This window comes from Brachyhypopomus gauderio, chromosome 5, assembly GCF_052324685.1.
Source record: "Brachyhypopomus gauderio isolate BG-103 chromosome 5, BGAUD_0.2, whole genome shotgun sequence".
Classification (NCBI taxonomy): domain Eukaryota; kingdom Metazoa; phylum Chordata; class Actinopteri; order Gymnotiformes; family Hypopomidae; genus Brachyhypopomus; species Brachyhypopomus gauderio.
The window spans coordinates 33286300-33304850 of NC_135215.1; the positions used below are offsets into that span (position 1 = coordinate 33286300).

The 18551-nt window shown below is 40.5% G+C and overlaps 1 protein-coding gene across 4 annotated transcripts in view; it reads left to right on the forward strand.

The window, feature by feature from the left end:
* Positions 1-18551, forward strand: part of pot1 (protection of telomeres 1 homolog) — a 29164-nt gene that overhangs the window by 5202 nt on the left and 5411 nt on the right. For 3 of the 4 annotated variants that reach the window (XM_077007293.1, XM_077007292.1, XM_077007289.1), the window contains exons 2-10: positions 1875-2008; positions 2148-2220; positions 3194-3291; positions 4439-4546; positions 4870-4923; positions 6108-6213; positions 7620-7750; positions 7984-8277; positions 8787-8942. In XM_077007293.1, coding sequence (XP_076863408.1) covers positions 1889-2008; positions 2148-2220; positions 3194-3291; positions 4439-4546; positions 4870-4923; positions 6108-6213; positions 7620-7750; positions 7984-8277; positions 8787-8942 — 1140 coding nt within the window. In that variant the 5' untranslated portion in view covers positions 1875-1888. The remainder of the gene's footprint in view (positions 1-1874; positions 2009-2147; positions 2221-3193; positions 3292-4438; positions 4547-4869; positions 4924-6107; positions 6214-7619; positions 7751-7983; positions 8278-8786; positions 8943-18551) is intronic. The other variant, XM_077007290.1, reaches the window with a different exon arrangement.

Consider the following 18551-nt stretch of genomic DNA (forward strand, 5'->3'; position numbering starts at 1 on the left):
GTCTGGGAAAGAAAGCCTTTAATATGGTTTAGCAGTATTTAGTGTAATATATATATATATATATATATATATATATATATATATATATTACACTAAATACTGCTAAACCATATTAAAGGCTTTCTTTCCCAGATATATATATATATATGAGAGAGAGAGAGAGATCAAGTCTACAGAGAGAATATGGCAGAAAAATAGTTCTCACACCCATATGCTGACATCTACAAGTACAGATTATTGTCTCACGAACACAAATCCTATCAGGATCAGTTTTGCTTGCTTCTCAATCTCTACCTGGGGTTCTCTCAGCATGTCAAATCTTTCTGGTGCTATTGTTCTGTCCATTATAGGAAAAATAAATGCAGGTATCCACTAGTCAGAATGTCTCTGCTTCCATAACTACGGCCAGTGAGGAAGCAATAACTCTTTAACTGTTATTCTAGCTTAGACTTTTCATTTTTGACAGGCACAAAAAAATATTTTATATAAAGCAGACCAGCAGGCATCTGATTCCGTTCTGGACTCACATTGCTCAACGATCTGAATGTTGTTTATGAGCCTAAGGAAGGGTAAGGAGATCTGTGGAAAGATAAAAGATCTTCTTTAAGCTTCTTTAAGGTCTTCTTCTTTTCTATCTTTGTATTAGAAATGGCACCAATTCAATACCCAGTGTTGGTATTAGGCTGATATACCAGCAGGAAATGGATGTGATCCGATATCAGGGAAGAATTGCTTGTAGCAACAAAAAAGTGTGATCACCAGTCTGAGTAGCCACATGTAGCGTAATGTTAAGAACACAAGTTGTCAGCTGTTCAGCAAAGCATTTGTGTAGGTCTTGTGATTATCAGCCTTATACAGATGCTTCACACTACAGAAGGAGACATGTCATATTGTAACAGAGTGTTTAAGAAGTTTGAGCCTGGTTCTTTTACTGACATCTTAAATATGGTGCCTTATTTTAAAACTTAGCAGTTTCACTATGTCTCTGTATACTTTATAATTATCTAGATGTGTTTAGGGAAGCAAATGTCTTTGCTATATTGCCTTTTCAATTAGTCATTATTGATTAGCCTAGTACTTATTTCAGGAGAATAAGGAAAGGAAATGGATTTCAGCTAGACAGTTAATTTTAGACTGAACCTGTGACTTGCTAGTTTTCTATAGTTAATGCATGAATACATTTCTTTAATTAATGCTGTTCTTGGTCTTTTATAAATGACTAATGTCAGTCTATTTGAGAATTTTATCATGCAATCAGAAAATATGCAGCATCAATCATAGTGTATTGTGTTATGATCTAATATATAGAACAAGAGAAATGAACAGACCTTGTCACACAGTGACACTGCATACAGGAAAAGCTGCTAGCTGGATTGGAATTCAGAGCAAGACTAAAGGCTGAACCTCTACATCTTTTATTTGTCCTCAAGGTTTTTGCATTGAGGTGGCAGGATAGCACGAGTGTGTGTGTGTGCGTGCGTGTGCACGCACACACACAAAGTCACGTAGGCCTCCACACACAGCTTCGTTCTGTGTTAGTCATCCCCATGTAAAGAGTCATGGCTGTCTGTATTTCAAGAGACTGACTGGCTTCATGCTAAATCTGAGTTGAAAGGTTTGGCTGTGTGACAGGCACAGCAAAGAAAGGTCGCTGCTGCTTTGCAGTATTGTCATGGTGCCCCACAGCAGAAGAGAAGGGAAGGTCCAACCCAATCTTCTTTTCTTCACTTTTCTTTTGAGTGTTTTTATTATACTGTAACATAGGGCAGCCTATTAACATCCTCTTTTTTTGTGAATGCGATGTATAATGATAGGCTTGTATATATTTTTCAAGATCTGTTTTGTGAGACGCATCTTGATTCTTACCTTTGCAGACATTAACTGCGGAATGCCAGTCCACACTGTAAAAGATGCGTCTGACCTGGATACTAAGGTCCTTCCAGGCCTCCAGAGGATCTTGGTACAAAACCTGAAGCTCTCATCCGACACTGTGAACAGGAGTGTTAAGGTTACATCATTTTGCCTCTTTACCACATGTCTCCTATATTTATCCTGACACAGTGTAATGATTTCTCCTAAAAAAAAAAGGCTTCGGCTGTTTTGTGTTCTCTCTGATGTTTGTTTATTTTTTTCTTTCCATTTCATAGAGTAAAGTGGTCCAGAAAGGCCCTGTAGTATCTTGCAGACAGGGCGACTGTATGCTTAAGGCTGTTATACAAGGTTGGGTTATCACACAAAATACCTTACTAAAGAAACATGTTGATCAGTGTGGCTCTTGATAATGAAGACTGTGATCACACGATTCCTTCATCTCCATTGGCATTAGTGCCTTGCCTTAGTTGTACACAGTTCTACTGCAGTAGGTTTAAGAACATTTGAATCGTAAGGCTAAGGCCTTTGGTCCATGCTTCATAGCTCCAAGTTGAATTACAGTTAACAGATTCACCCTCGAAACACTGATGTCTCTGTACAGAACTTATTTCAGTTAAGACTCGCCCTTAGCACTGCTCTGTGCATACTATAATACAGTTAACAGACTCACACTTAGCACTGCTCTGTGCATACTATAATACAGTTAACAGACTCACACTTAGCACTGCTCTGTGCATACTATAATACAGTTAACAGACTCACACTTAGCACTGCTCTGTGCATACTATAATACAGTTAACAGACTCACACTTAGCACTGCTCTGTGCATACTATAATACAGTAAACAGACTCACACTTAGCACTGCTCTGTGCATACTATAATACAGTTAACAGACTCACACTTAGCACTGCTCTGTACATGTTATATTTCAGGTAACAGACTCACACTTAGCACTGCTCTGTACATGTTATATTTCAGGTAACAGACTAACCTTCGACACTTCACATCACCCTCGATGTATTTGTAGATGCTACATTACAGTTAAGATACACCAGGACTGCTTATCTCTCTTTGTGTACACATCGCAGAAGAACAGTGCAGCAGGAACACTGAGCAAATGTGAATATACATGCAGTAATAAATCTTCCCAAATGCATGTTCCTTGACATCGACAAGTCTTGCTGCCTGTCCATTTGAACCTGTTGTATATAGAAAAGGCTTCGTCTTTGCAGATGAAGCCTCTCACATTCTCTCTCGTGTTACTTCTTTTTAATCCACTGATCCACTTTTTTTTTTATCCACTTTTTAATTTTTTTTTAGAAGACCTACAGCAGAGTTCAGTATCACAACAGACATCAATCAATGTCATTTTCTTTGGCACATTGGCCAAAGACTTCTCGCTGTCTGTCAGTCAAGGGGTAGGTTTCTGCCTTAATATATTAACGTAGCTTTTGAAAAGTGTTATAGGTGTATTGATTTTTTTTTTCTTTTGATTTGGTTAAAAGGTATTGTTAATAAAATTTGTCTGCAACAATAGCACACGAGCAGAATCTGCATATATGCATGACACGTCTGTCCAGCATTTCTGTCCACACATTTTCCCTTCTGAAAAAATTGCATATGTATGTAAAGGTCTAATTGAGTGAATGCAGGAGGTAGTGGTAGTATTGTTTTGAACGGTACAGTGTGCTCGTGCGACTGTGCTGCATGCTGCTATTGGTAACAAGACGGAAAGCTTTCAAATGCCATTTCAAAGTAACCCTGTTTGTCTGAGCGTGGAGCGAAAAGCAGTGCGGTTGCATAACGGAGATTGTGCTGCATTTGACGTGCAACACAATCATGGCAGTTTGGATTCCCTCCCTGCTGACAGCCAGTGGCTCTGTGACAAAAAGCACGAATCCGCTCCGGGAGTGATGTCTTTAATCTGAGCCCTAGCGCTTTGCTTTCACAAATAGTACTTGGGCTGGGCCCCTTTTTTCTCTCAGACTCCAGGCTTTCTAAACCCCCTCCTCTCACCCCCAGGGGTGAGGTGGCTTATCTGGGTGACTGGCTTATCAGGTTTTGCTCATTATACTGAGAGCTACTCTTTCATCATTAACCCCTCTGCCTCTCTCTTCCTTGCTGTCTTGGTCTGGGAAAGCGTCGGCCGACTATAGCTTCAGTAGCCCGCTACCATTAAAAGTAACAGTTTTTTTGAACAGAAATGTATTGCTGGTCAGGGTTCAGAACAGGTTTAGCATTAGTGTTTATAGCTGGTACTCCTTGTGTGATGGCGTCTATGTGTAGGTAATGCTCTGAGTGCTTTGCTCAGCAAGAAGTCAAGTTACAGGCAAAATATGCTTTATTGTGGTTACTCCAGCCGTAAAAGGATCTTCCCTAAACAGGTACTTGCAGTGCAGAGGAATTTGAAAAGGAAAAGCACAGAGATAGGGGCATGGCGAGATGACTTTCGCTTCCTTCTGCTGTCTAATAACCCACTAGTCCTCACTCAGTTCCTTAGCACTGTGTTGTGTTCACTCCCAGCAACCTTTTTGATGGTTCTCTCTCTGCTGCGTGTCGCTGTAGGACATTGTCTTATTGGTCGGCTTCATCATCAGTAAGTCACCTACTGAACAAAGTGACCGTCTGCATCCGTGTCAGTTGGAGATGAGTGGAGCTGATGCCCGGGTGTACGTGAGTATCTAATGCTTACGGCGGAAAGCAGTCCTTTAAACTCGGAATATAATCTTTTGTTAATCTTAACCAAAGAGGCAAACAAAAAAGCTCTTTGATGTACTTTCTTATGTATGTACTCCTCACTGTCAGTTTATTAACTTCGCTTTATGGCGTCCTTAGACCCCAGCTCAACGCCTGGGTACCTGCTCTAGGGATTATTTCCTTAAAGCACTTGTGCAAGTCACTCTATATGAGAGCATCTGCTAGATGCTTGTAAATGTAACAGTGCATCTGTGGTTTGTAGTATTTATGACTGGTGTCATGTGGTGTGTGTTTCACAGGTGTGTGCCTCCTCTGTTTCACCCTCCAGAGGGCCTTCTGTTGTCAGTTCTGAAGTATGAGTACATATATGCATAAACACAACTGCCTGTCTGATACTACATTTCCAATGTGCAAAAATATAGAAACCCATCCAAAAGAGGTACTGATTATTATTTAGTTTTCTTGACAAAGGACAAGATACTTTTCCTGTTCACATGGAAAGGTACCCTAGTTTGAGAAGACATGCAGTATTCTGTGTGTGACATTGGTACATATTTGAAGATTGTAGGCTACATTATAAACAGTTAACGAGTTGTTTCCAAATGTATTTGTCACACAAAATACACAATTTAATGTGATTCAAAAATTATGAAATTTGATTTGGAACTGGAACTGGGCAAAACAAGATAGCAGGAAATCCCTACAAGAAAAAAAGGTTCTGAGACTTGATAACTAAACTAGAGTAAACATCGCCCTTAGTAAAACAGCAGTTATAAATAAAAAGATAATTTAGCAAAGCTAAAAGGATAATACTTGATGAAATGTTAAACATGTTTGTCATGTTTGATTTGTATCGGTTATAACAGATCTCCCCGTTGTGGTCATTACTGATTTGTGTGTCATTGCCTTCACATTCAGTTATGTCTGCCTAAGCCCTTAAGCCCAGATGCACCAGACAACATTTGGTCCAGCCCAAATAAAATCATTCAGGAGTCAGAATGTTCCCCAGCTTGTGTTTACACTCACCGCCCACTTTATTTGAAACGCCTTCCTCATACCTACAAGTACTGCAACTTTATTACGTGCATCTTTCTTCTAGAATGAATTTCCTGGATGGCCAATTTAAGGTTATGGCTCATCCTTTGCCTTGCACAATTCACTGGTCAGTTTCAGACCCCAGGACCATTGATGGCTGAGCATTACTTGAGTGACTGACCATTATTAATACAGCACCTACGCTGACATGGTAGTGGGATTGTCGTGGATGTTGAGCTGGTTTGAGGATTAGACACAACTGTGTTTGTAATTTTTTCTATGTATCTGTGGTTCAGAAGTCCTAACATAGCCAGCAGGAATCCTGTGGTCATAAACTGACAATTAACAGACAGCTATAGGACGACATACATAGCAAGAAATATGCTAAATGCTATATACAATACTTTAAAAGTACACCTGTGAGAAGTTTGGGCTTGTGCGCCGAGTGTATTATTTGTATGCATCACTAGTCTAAGTCCTTCTTTCTTGTCTCTGCACTTAGCCCAGGTACACCTACGTCCGTTTAAATGAACTGAAACCCAGGAGAATAGTGAACGTGTACGGCGTGGTGATCTTCTTCAAGCAGCCTTTTCCCACCAAAGGCACAGGTCAGTGTGCAAAAAGCTGGAATGGTGTGGTCTCATTGTCACTTAGTTCTTCGAGCTCAGCGTGAGGCTGAGGGAGAGTGGGTATCTGCGGTGCTCTCTGCGTTTCAGGGTTTGGTAGGGGACAGACGGTAGTGGCTGAGGAAATGGGCTGATGGTTCTGAAGGTGGTGCAGGTGGAGTGCTTTTCCACATTATATGGTGGTAGGGATGAGGGCTCTTTAGAGGGATGTCTGTTGGTTGAAGGGGCCCACTCTGCCAGGGGTCAATCATCCGTTCTTACTAATCATACTGTAAGGCATTACGAGACCAAAAAAGTAATACTATAAGTCTACTTCTAACCTCTTAAAAAATCTTGAATTTGCAGACCTAAAAAAAAAAAAACAAAAAAAAACAAACATACGATCTGTCTTCATCTCTCAGCTGATTTCATTCTCTTGTGCCTTTTGCGTCTAGTCCCAGCCCCCTTGTGTTATAGTTCACTTGTCTCTGTTACTAGTATGAAATCCTTCTAACCCTTTTGGGTCATGGTGTAGTTCACAGCAAGGAGACCAAAGCAGTGGCACTAACCAATTACACCCACGCCTCTCTCAGGGTGCAGGACTGCTCTGGCTTCATGCAGTTCTGTGTACCTTAACACATTCAGATCATTGGTCATGCTTTAGAGTGTGTCATGCTGGCACCTTGTAAAGTGGTGAAAATCAATCCTCATTTCAGTCAGAAGCTCGTGTCGATGGATCATTTGTGATGTGCAGGGAGAGTCCAGGCTGCCGTCCAATTTAATCAGCATAGAGAATTGTGCATTGTGCACACAAACACACACTGAGTCCAAAGAAACAAACACTTTATGGGCCAATCAGTGCATAGTGTGAAAGCCACAGCAGAACCTTCAGGCTTTCGGTTGTTAAAAGGTACGTCTGCCTTACTTCTTCGTATTGTCACTGAACGTGTGTTTCTGTATTTTAATACATGTCGCAAACAAAATCACTAGCACACTACGCTGCAGTGCTGTGTAGCACTAAGGAGACTGAACAGAGGAGAATGAGGGTGCCAGAGTTGCATCACTTCTGCGTTATGTCATTATCTGTCTCGTCTTCTACACATTTCTGTGTGGGGGAAAACAAACTAAATATTAACAAACTAAATTTAACGCATTGCAGATACTTCCTGCATCTGGCAGTTTCAGTCACAACTCAACCTAAGTGTATATTGATGAATAAATCAAACATGAATGTTATGCGAGTAGGTCTGGGTTTGTGAGACCATTAGGACAGGTGAATAGTGAGTAGTGTAGAAATCTGTAATAGGAATTTTGTTTATTGGATGAAAGTGTAAGAAAGAAACTAAACTGTTGTCTATTGCATTGAGCCCACTGATGAACATTTGTTTGTCTATTTATTTATTTGGTAGATTACTGTTCCACACTGAAGATCACAGACCAATCTAATACAAAAGTTGGCTGCACTATTTTTAGTGAAAGGCTTGAGGATCACCCCAAAATCTTCAGAATTGGAGATATTATTTGTCTTCGTAGAGTCAAGGTGAGGACTGATTATATTTGCCTAGTTTACTCTGCTTTTCATTCACACAGCTTTGAATTATGTTTAAATTATATTAGAAATGATTTGGTTATTTCATCTGCATAGACGAATCAGTGTGTAATTGGAATCACTGTAATGGACTGTAATTTGTACCTGTGTGATCAACTCAAATTATTCAAAATTTCACTGTGGCTAACAGTCTTTTTTTTTTTTGGACTTTTCTGGAAACACAGGCTCAAATGTTCAATGACTCCATGACCCTCCTGACCAGTCTGGGTTGGTCTGCCGTCACCTTCGATGGGGCAGTCGACAGCCCGGTGGAGCCCCGTGGGTCCAGGAGGACTTTCCACTTTGATGAAGCCGACAAATGTGCAGTGGAGACGCTACGTCAGTGGGCGTCCAGCCAGTCACTGCTGGCCACTGAGCCCACTGTCCCCCTGTCTTCAGTCCAGCCCTGCATGTACTTTGATCTGAGCTGTCAGCTGCTAGCCAAGGCCTGGGTGGACAGTAGATGCATGCTTCTTAAGGTGTGGGTCATCTCAACAGACATATAGACTCAATATTCTAAGTATACTGCATTAATTTGTTTGCTCCATTCTGATTTGCAATGATACATCATAGTAACAAGCTCCCTTGTTTTATATTTTGATATCTGTTAGTCATTTGAAAAAGAAGAATAGCAATGGATCTTTTTTGTAGCAACGATATTTATAAGAGCATAGAGAAGTCCAATTACTCCATTAAACAAGGACCATCGTATCTTCACCATACCATTATGTGTTCTAGTACAATCTGTAACCACACAGACTTTCCAAAATGCAATATATCAAAACAGTACTTTTTTATATTAGAGTAAGGCTTTCACAGTGCTGTGCTTTCTAATACTTAAACTGAAACTATAAGATATCACGCCAGAGAATCTCCTCCTGTCCCCGCGAAATATTGGGAGCTATGAAGAACATATCTCTGGTTTGTGAAAGTGCCTCTTAAAAACCAATCATCCAGCAGTTCAGATGGCTTTTCTCTGTGGGTTCAGGTGTGGGATGGGACGAAGTGTGAGCACCCTTTACTCAGGGTGGCTGTGGCGGCTGATTCCTGGGAAGGGCAGTCTACCCCCTCACAGGACGGAGCCAACCTGACCGCCAACGTTCTGGTGTACGACAACCATTTGGAAGTAGCAAAAACTTTGAAGGTGAGACATGAAACAACATTTCACATGTCTACGCATTATATAGTCATAATACTGTTCTATACACTGTCCTCAATATTTTCTCCTCCTGAATACAGGGGAAATGGTTTGAGAGCTGTTGATGTTTTTCAGATATTTAATGACCTTTTTGTTTTGTATGTAACTGTCCAGGAATATACACAACAAATTCACAGCATATATAATAATAGAATATACACATTAAATTCACAGAATATAGAATATACACATTCAGTTTATATATATATATATATATATATATATATATATATATATATATGTGTGTGTGTGTGTGTGTGTATACAAGAGTGTAAGGTATGACAACAAGAACATGGTGAACGCACTTGTGCTGTATTCAGCATTCCTGTATCATTACTGAAATGTTATGTTATTTGCCAGTAATTTACCCATCAGGGAGACAAGCCTGAACTACAGTCCTGTGTGATAGTTATTGTAGACTCCAGGAGACGTACTCTCTCTTCAGCCTCTTATTTCTCTCTGTGGGGTGTTTTTAACAGGCGATTCTAGTGACATTTATAATGCATTTTGTTGACCTAATGTGGATGGATGTACCCTCAAATTAAACACAGCGGGTGTTAATTTTACATTTTGTAGTCAGTGTGCTAATCTCAAACGGCCAAGATAGCCAAAAGAAAATAGTAATGTCCCAGTCTAAGTACTACTAGATTGCTCTGTGTAACTACTATATAAAGAAAATACTGACCAAGAAACATTTATAAATTTTTGTTTTAATCAGTTAAAATGTAATTGTGTCTTAAGTTAATTAATTAGACTCTGTTTTAGTTCATCTTGCCAGTTCTCTCAGGCACAGTATTTATTTTTTATTGTGAAGAAAATACTACTTGTCCCTTAGAGGACAAACCAAAACGTATTATTTCAAGTGATAATTTGGTGTATCTCTGTATACACAATATTGCCAAAAGTATTTGCTCACCTTCCTTGACTCACATGTGAGCTTAAGTAACATCGAATTCCTTATCCATAGGGTTCAATGTTATGTTGGTCCACCCTTTGCAGCTAGAACAGCTTTTGTGAGGTCGCATTTGTGAGGTCACATACTGATGTTGGACGAGAAGGCCTGGCTCTCAGCATCCGCTCTAATTCATCCCAAAGGTGTTCTATCAGGTTGAGGTCAGGTGCAGGCCAGTCAAGTTCATCTACACCAGACTCTGCCATCCATGTCTTTATGGACCTTGCTTCAGTCAGTCATGATGAAAGAAGGGGCCAGCTCCTAACTGTTCCCACAAAGTTGGGAGTATGGAATTGTCCAAAATGTCTTGGCATGCTGAAGCATTGAGAGTTCCTTTCACCAAGCCCAGCTCCAGAACAACCCCACACCATAATCCCCCCTCCACCAAACTTTACGCTTTGCACAATGCAGTCAGACAAGTATCGTTCCCCTGGCAACTGCCAAACCCAGACTCGTCCATCAGATTGCCAGACGGAGAAACGTGATTTGTCACTCCAGAGAACGCACCTCCACTGCTCTAGAGTCCAGTGGCGGCATGCTTTACACCACTGCATCCGACGCTTTGCATTGCACTTGGTGATGTATGGCTTGTATGCAGCTGCTCGACCAAGGAAACCAACTCCTTTAAGCTCTCTGCGCACAGTTCTTGAGCTAATCTGAAGGCCACATGAAGTTTGGATGTCTGTAGTGATTGACTCTGCAGAAAGTTGGCGACCTCTTCACACTATGCGCTTCAGCATCCGCTGACCTGCTCCGTCAGTTTACGTGGCCGACCACTTCATGGCTGAGTTACTGTCGTTCCCAAACACTTCCATCTTCTTATAATACAGCTGACCGTTGACTGTGAAATATTTAGCAGTGAGGAAATGTCACGTCTGGATTTGTTGCACAGGTGGCATCCTATCACAGTTCAACACTAGAATTTACTGAGCTCCTGAGAGCGATCCATTCTTTCACAAATGTTTGTAAAAACTGCATGCATAGGTGCTTAATTTTAAACACATGTGGCCATGTAAGTGATTGGAACACCTGATTCCGATAATTTGGCAATATAGTGTATTTTAATGAGTACATATTTTTTTCATTCTAGGAATTCAGTTGTACTAGAGATTATTATAACCAGGATCATGTAATCATGTAAAATAATCGTTTATATTTGAAATAACACCACTGGAAGCCATGCTTTCATTCCTATACATTCCTTTGTCATCAGTGTTGTACAACATGAGGGTATTTTTGACTTTACCAAATTTTAAGTTCCTCTAATGCTTAGTGACATGAAAAGTCTTCTGACTACATAGTATAAGCACAATATTGCTTTCTCTTATTGAAAATCTAGAGGTGTGTAAAGAAGTAAGATTCCAAGAGCACTTACAGTCTTCTGCTTTTACTCATAATTTGTCTTTGATGTGTATGACTATTCCTAACACATCGTGTCTAGGAAGGCACAAATAAATGGTCAAAAATATGGAAATTTGTAGGTGATTGGCATAAGAGAGCTGCATTTTCCCTAATGTTTTCTCAGCTGTCTGTTCTTTTAGTTCTTGGAAGTTTCGGTGTTTGTTTTTGGCTTTGTCCAAAGATGACTGTGACGCCTTGAGTGTGCAGCGAGAAAGAGGCGCACGCATGCGCAGAGTCCAGCAAGATGCGAATCCAGGAGAAGTGTCATAGCAGTCCGGGGTCATAGCAGTCCGGGGTCATAGCAGTCCGGGGTCATAGCAGTCCTGGGTCATAACAGATGGGCAATCAGCCACAAAGCAGTCACCAATACGTGACGGCATGACAGACTAAGGTAAACCCCAAAAAACAATATGGAAACTAGAAGCGTGCAGATACTAGGAGCATGACGAGACAAAACGAAGCTTAAACCTAACACTAGAACATGGGTACAAACCAGAATGCAGAAGCTCATAGATTAGAACTCAAGGGCTACATACAAGGACCAACAACAGTGAAGACAAACACAGGGTTTAAATATACTATACAAAGAACTTAACAAGACTCTGATGGAGTGGCGTTACAGATGACGGGGGCGTGGCATGAGAACACATGGACAAACCAAAACAAAGCAGTGACAGAGACATAGAGGAGGGGCCAAAGAGAACCAAAAACAAGATAGAAAGATGGGGGTGGAGCTAAACATGACTATGGCCGTCAAGGATTCTTGCGTGAACATTGTACCTGTACGTTTTGTCAGTGCAAGCGCTTCCATCTCCTGCTTGCCGTAGTCCTGCTAAAGGGTATCTCTATAACTAAAAGCAATCAGTAGTCTGAAGCAGAACCAGCACCCAGTCACATAAAACATCTCTGGCGGTTCAGCTGGGGGCTGAATACTTCCTGTCAAGCAGTATGTAGCTAGGTTAGCTACATGTGTGAGCTTTATTTCTTCTTACAGTGTAGCAGCTCTCACAACACACTCGCACCACTAGTTAACCACAAAGCACAAACATTTTTCTGTATAGTTAAGTACTGTTAAGAATATCAGTAAGTTCATTTTGACTTATATCGTACTGCTTTCATGGGCTGTTCTAGTCTAATATTTGCTAGTTTCCAATAAGGGTTTCCCATCAATTTTGCTGGTCTCTCTTCTGAATGTACTCGGCTTTTCTTTTTTTTTTCTTTTTTTTTTTTTTGCAGACACATTTTTAACTACTTGTATTTTCCCCCTTGACTGCCAGATTTCTAGAATTGATCTTCTGTTGTTTCCTCCCACAGTCTTTTCCCTGCATTTATTGCCAGTTAAATTTGCTCTTTATAATGGCCTTTCTTTTGCTGTGTTCCGCAGTCTGGTATGTTGTTTTTCCATTTTTTTTTTCAATTCTGACTATTTAAACTCTTCAGTTGAAAAACTGAGCTGAAAAGTTAAAAAGTTAAACTCTCGTGTTAAAGCATGTTTCTCTAGTGACAGCTTCTCCCGTTAATGAGAAGATGCTGTCATGGAAACAATGCAACAAAACCTCCGTTGCTGTAGTAAATCCTTCACTGTTTTTCTTTAAGTGTAACGTTTGAGGGCTTTTGTGCAGCATCCTTGAGCAGTTCCCTTGGATAAGTGCAAATTCTCCCCATAAGTGTATATTTATGGGAAAATGTTAGATTGTTAGATTTATGGAACTAGGCACAGATCTTCATGGGTTCATCTTAGCCGATGTACACTAACTAAATTGCGGGATGGTTTGAAGGATGGTGGTTTCAGTTCTGTGATTCTGTGATTCCAAGAAGATTTGTGTTTATTGCCACTCGGTCCCAATAAAGTGCATGACCAGTAGCTTTTGTTGTTCCACAAACAGTCCTTTTTTTGTGTGTAGGACTTCCATATAATGAGTACCATTTGAGCTGTGGTGTCACGGGGAAAGGAGTTAACACAGCAGGACGCACTGCATAAAGGCTCTGTGTGAATAGGCCACAGATCAGTGGAAGACTGTGTTGAATCCATGGTTTATACCGGAGATGCAGTCCTGTTCTTCCACAGTTGTATTAAACATTTTGCGAGGAAAACTCAAACTGACCATATCTTGCGCATGTGCATGATTAACTCATGTTAATTGTTATTGATGAGGTTTCAAATGACATCCTGAGGCGTTTTATTAGCTTCATGTCAGAAACAGAAAACAACATCTTTTTTGTTGCTGATATCATTTACCTGAGCTGCTCTCATTAAAACAGCATTTAATACGATTACATTTTCGGTGGCTCGGATAATGTCTTTTTAATGTCTATTGATTGACTTTTCATTCACGCAATTGAATATTTTCATCCCATTATCAATATCCGTGTCCTTATCATCTCTAATATTGTGTGAAATAGCTCAAGCTTTAGCACTGGGGAGGAGAATGGAGGGTGAATAAGTCAGGCCATTAGGATTAAGTGGACTGGGAGAAATTGCTTTACACTGGTGAGGTGAGGGTCACATCAATATGTCTGTGACAATGAGAGTTCCTCACAGTGAAGGTCTTGCTCTCGCACATGCGTTTACAAGCGTACACACACGGTCTGTGTTTAACTCGGCATGGGCACTGTATTGTGCTGCAGTGTCACGGTTATCGGTACACACATACAATTATATCCTGCCTAAAGGTTGCAATAGTTAAACACAAACGGTTCTAATAACTATACTTCTGCACATTTGTTGAGAGCTGCGAGCGATTGTAGTTCGCTAGTAATTACTCATTGTTTTTGTTCTCTTTCATACTGGTCTCTGTTTTCTGAACTCAGTTGGTGTTGTACACTTTGTGAGCTGCCTCATATATGTGCCACGCCAGGGGGAAAATTCACTCTTGCTTCATATAATGGTGTGAAAGTAACTCAAGACTGTCCACCCTTTAACTAAAAAGGTATTCAGGTATCCGTCTTGCATGCACATGACTGATATTGTCATATGTGAAAGGTTAGAGTCAGATTTCCCTACATCATTGTACTAAAATATAAATCTTTCTAAGATGGAACATTTAGGTGTTTTAATATTTTTCCATTCATTATAACACACGTGTATATTATTATATTGCTGAGATTTTATTTTTAATTGCCTGTAGGGTTTTCTATTCATTAAGCACATTTTATACCCTGAACTTTTTTTTTTTTTAAGGGAAATGGAATTCAGCAGTAGAAGCTTGTTAATGGGCTATGTACCAGGATATATACATGTAGCGTTTTAGTGCGGGAGTTAGTGTGCAACAGCGTGACATCCTGCCTGGATTCACTTCTGACCATCAATTATTCATACAAGGAAAGAAAGAGAGCACCTGGGCTGTTTGAACACACAAATGCTCTCTGCCTGTGATCTCCTCCCACAGCGGGGGGGGGGGGGGGGGGGGAGATACCTGCCCGCTGACTTTTGGTATGCTTGTTTGTGTGTGTGTGTGTGTGTGCGCGCACACATGAGAGAGAAAGAGAGAATTGTTAAGTTGCTTTTGGCGAAGAAAACATGAATGCAAACGGTATATATTCACCAAAAATATTTCCTCTCTTTAACTAGTTGCATGGCCACTATGTAGCCTGCCGTTCTGCCAAATCCCAGATGAAGTGAATATTGATCATCTTGTTACATTGGCAACTGTCAAGGGGTGAGAGGTATTAGGCAGTAGTTGAAATGTCACTTGTTGAAGTTGATGTGTTGGAAGCAGGAAAAATGGACAAGCGTAAGGATCGGAGTGAATTTGACAAGGGCTAAATTATTATGGCTAGGCGTCTGGGTCAGGGCGTCTCCGAAATTACAACTCTTGAGGTGTTACTGAAAAATGTTAATGCTGGCCATGATGGAGAGGTTTCAGGGCCCACAGTGCATTGTAGCTTGCTGCCTATGGGCTGCAAATCTTCAGACTTATCAGAATGTCCATGCTGACAGTATCCACTGCTGAAAGCACCTTCAGTAGGCATGTGAGCGTCAGAACTGGACTGTGGAGAGGTGACCTGCTCTGATGAATCACATTTTCTTTTGTCAAAGTGGACGGCTGGGTGTTCACGGCTTACAAGGGGAAGAGATGGTACCAGGATGCACTATGACAGACTAAGTAGTTCATCCCTTTACCCCACGGTATTCTCTAATGGCTGTGGCCAGCAAGATAATGTACCCTGCCACATTGCAAAAATTGTTCAGGAGTGGGTGAGGAGCGTTACAAAGAGTGTTGACTTGGCCACAAACTTCCACAGACCTCAATCCCATAGAGCATCTATGTGGTGTACTTGAAAATTCAATCTATGGAGACCCCAACTTGAAGCTTATAGGATTTTCCGCTAATGTCCTGGTGCCACGTACCACAGGGCACCTTCGGGGGTCTCGTGGCGTCCATACTCTGTCAGTTAAGAGCTGTTTTGGCAGTACACGGGTGACCTACAAAAATATTAGGTCAGTTGTTTTAATATTATAGGGGGGGGTGGTACATGTTATACATGAGTTCTGTCATTAAAGATGTACAGATATTTAGAAGTTCAGTATAGTATACAAGATTTCCAATGAAAGTTTTAGGTGGTGGTCCTTAATAAGCTATATTATAAGCAAAGTGCTAGTGAGGCTCTGAGGTGACTCCAGTCTTTGTTCAAACCAGTAGATGTTTAATGGCGGTTATTTCTCGAGGCTCTAAAGTTTTAATAGTGTTGATCAGATTTTCTTTAGGCTTCCTAGCTTCATTGTTGCCATAGCAACAGCTGTTAATGCAAACAGACACATCATTAATGCCGTGTTAACATGCTTTGCTACTAAAACCTCGATTCTGATGGTCCGGAGGTGTTCAAGGAAGCCATCAGCAAGCCTTCACTTGGTTTCTCTATTGTGTACCTGCTTGCATCTCTTGCAGAAGATGCAGTAGACCATAAGTGATTGAATTGGTTTGTTGAAATTTGCTACTAATTTTATGTTTTGCAGGTGGTAATAAAAAATTCGATGTTTCTCCAGGAGCTCTTCATGGATAAGTTATGGTTGCCATTAGAGTCATGATGGACCAAGGAGCCTAGCTAGCTTTATTAAATGAGCATATAGTTCATATAATGCTAATCTTCCCTCAGATAAGACGAGTTGGAACGCCTGACGAATCAGGATGACCCAATACAAACCACTTTGTTGGATGGATTGAGAAACATTTTTTGAGTAATACCCTGGATCTTTACCACAGTACTTGTCAAATATTTTGATTACATTTTTAAACTGCTGCCTAGCAACAACATGCAAATCAAACAGATGCACATTTGAAAAGCTTCGACCGGTTAATTTTTTTTACTTTTCTAAATTTCAAGCACTGGAACATGCGTGGAATGAGTGTAGCACATCCTGGTACGAAGATAACATTTTTATACGTTTCATTTAAATTTCAAGATCCAAATGGTTGAATGCTTGCATTTCTAAAACAGTTGTCAAGTTTGTCATGGTTTTATTGAATGAGACTTCTGCACGTACACTGTTGAGGCATTCCAGGAAACGTTGGCTGTCAGGCAGTTTTTGGGTCGTCTGTCTGGAAAATGTTTGCTGACATAACGGAACTTTCTGAGAAAGACAAAGATAGCTGCAGAGTTGCATGCTCTCAGTTTTGCATTTACACAGCCTGGGAATCTCATAGAAGCTTAGCCAACCTCAAAGACCTGTTCCTTCTGTTCTCACGGGAGTGATGGGGGTGTCATTTCTAATATAGTGCAGCACAATAATGGATGGATGTGCCGTAAAACCCATATCTTTGTGCTGTTGGTGGATAATTGCTTACAAAAAAAGCATATTGGTTTGATATTAAACTCAGCCTGTTTATTTTATGGAGGCATGATGGATTTATTAGATCAGACATGCTAAGCCTATATTTTGACTGTGAGCACAAACTGTTTTTTAGAAAAGCATGTGAACATGAATTTGATCTGTACTTGTCTGCATATATGGAAGAAATTCATTGTTTTGTCATCTGTAGACAAATACATACAAAAATCTCAGTTGGCAGTAAGGATGTTGTCTCTGTGTATCTAAGAATAGACAGGCTTTCGTGTTGTGGAGAAGTCTTCATTGTACATATTTTTAAAATTTAATTTGGTGCAAAGTCCACTTGTCTCTGTTTATCTGGTCTTGTATTTGCTTTGCTAATTAAAACATTCGCCCATCTGGTCAATATGTATGCCTGTTATCCTGCTGCATATACCAACAAATCTTTGGTTAATGGAGTTTTCCAAGCAGAGTTGGGGGTTACTCTGTAGTTAATATAAGACATAATAAGTAAATGTTTTGTAGTTTTATACTTGGGGGGGGGGGGGGGGGGGGGGGTGGTTACTCTGTAGTTAATATAAGACATAATAAGTAAATGTTTTGTAGTTTTATACTTGGGGTGGGGTGCATGAAGGTCTGAGTTGATCAGATGTGGTAGGAGCAGATAAGGTGGGAGGTTGGGGAAGTTTATTTATGGTCCTAAAAGGTCATAAAACCAATGACAGGCAGTTGCATATGGTTCATTGATGAAATAGGTAAAAGCAGGCTGACATGAATTGTGTAGATCAATAGGTGGTGTACAGTTACCACGGGTCTGCTAATTTTGTGGGGTTTTGTTTGTCTGTTTACCTTTTTCCCCCTCCATAAAGCAAGTTGTGTATCTGATGTTTTTCCTTAAGGCAAAACATGATGACGGGGCCAAATTACATTGAACAATCACAATAATCACTTTTGTGACGGCACAGATGTGATCAGGTAAAGGATGATGGAGTTTGAATTATGACATTAGGTTTTGGCTGTGCTGTAGAATTTGGTGTTTGTGTGGATCCGTCATTTATAACACAGGGATTCTTTACACACATTTATCTCCCGAGTAGCAACAAACTGATAAATCAGAGCACACTTCACTGTCAGATTGAGGTTTTTCCCCAAAAGGCAATAATGCAAGCTACTGGCCTGCCTGTGGTTTGGAATGAACTGCAGTGAAATGAATGGCCCTTTTTGTGCATGTTTAGTTAGGCTGTCAAGATTTAGCAGCCAACACTATAAATGTCGATGTCCAATCATGCAACCAGGCCTGTTAAGAAGGGCGGAGAGAGCAGCGTGTGGGGGAGACTAAACGCTAAAGACAGTCAAGGGTGGTGGTGGTTTGGGGAGCGGCCTGCTGGAAAATGGAGCATGTCCAGGTTGTGAATTTATTAGTTTGCTACAC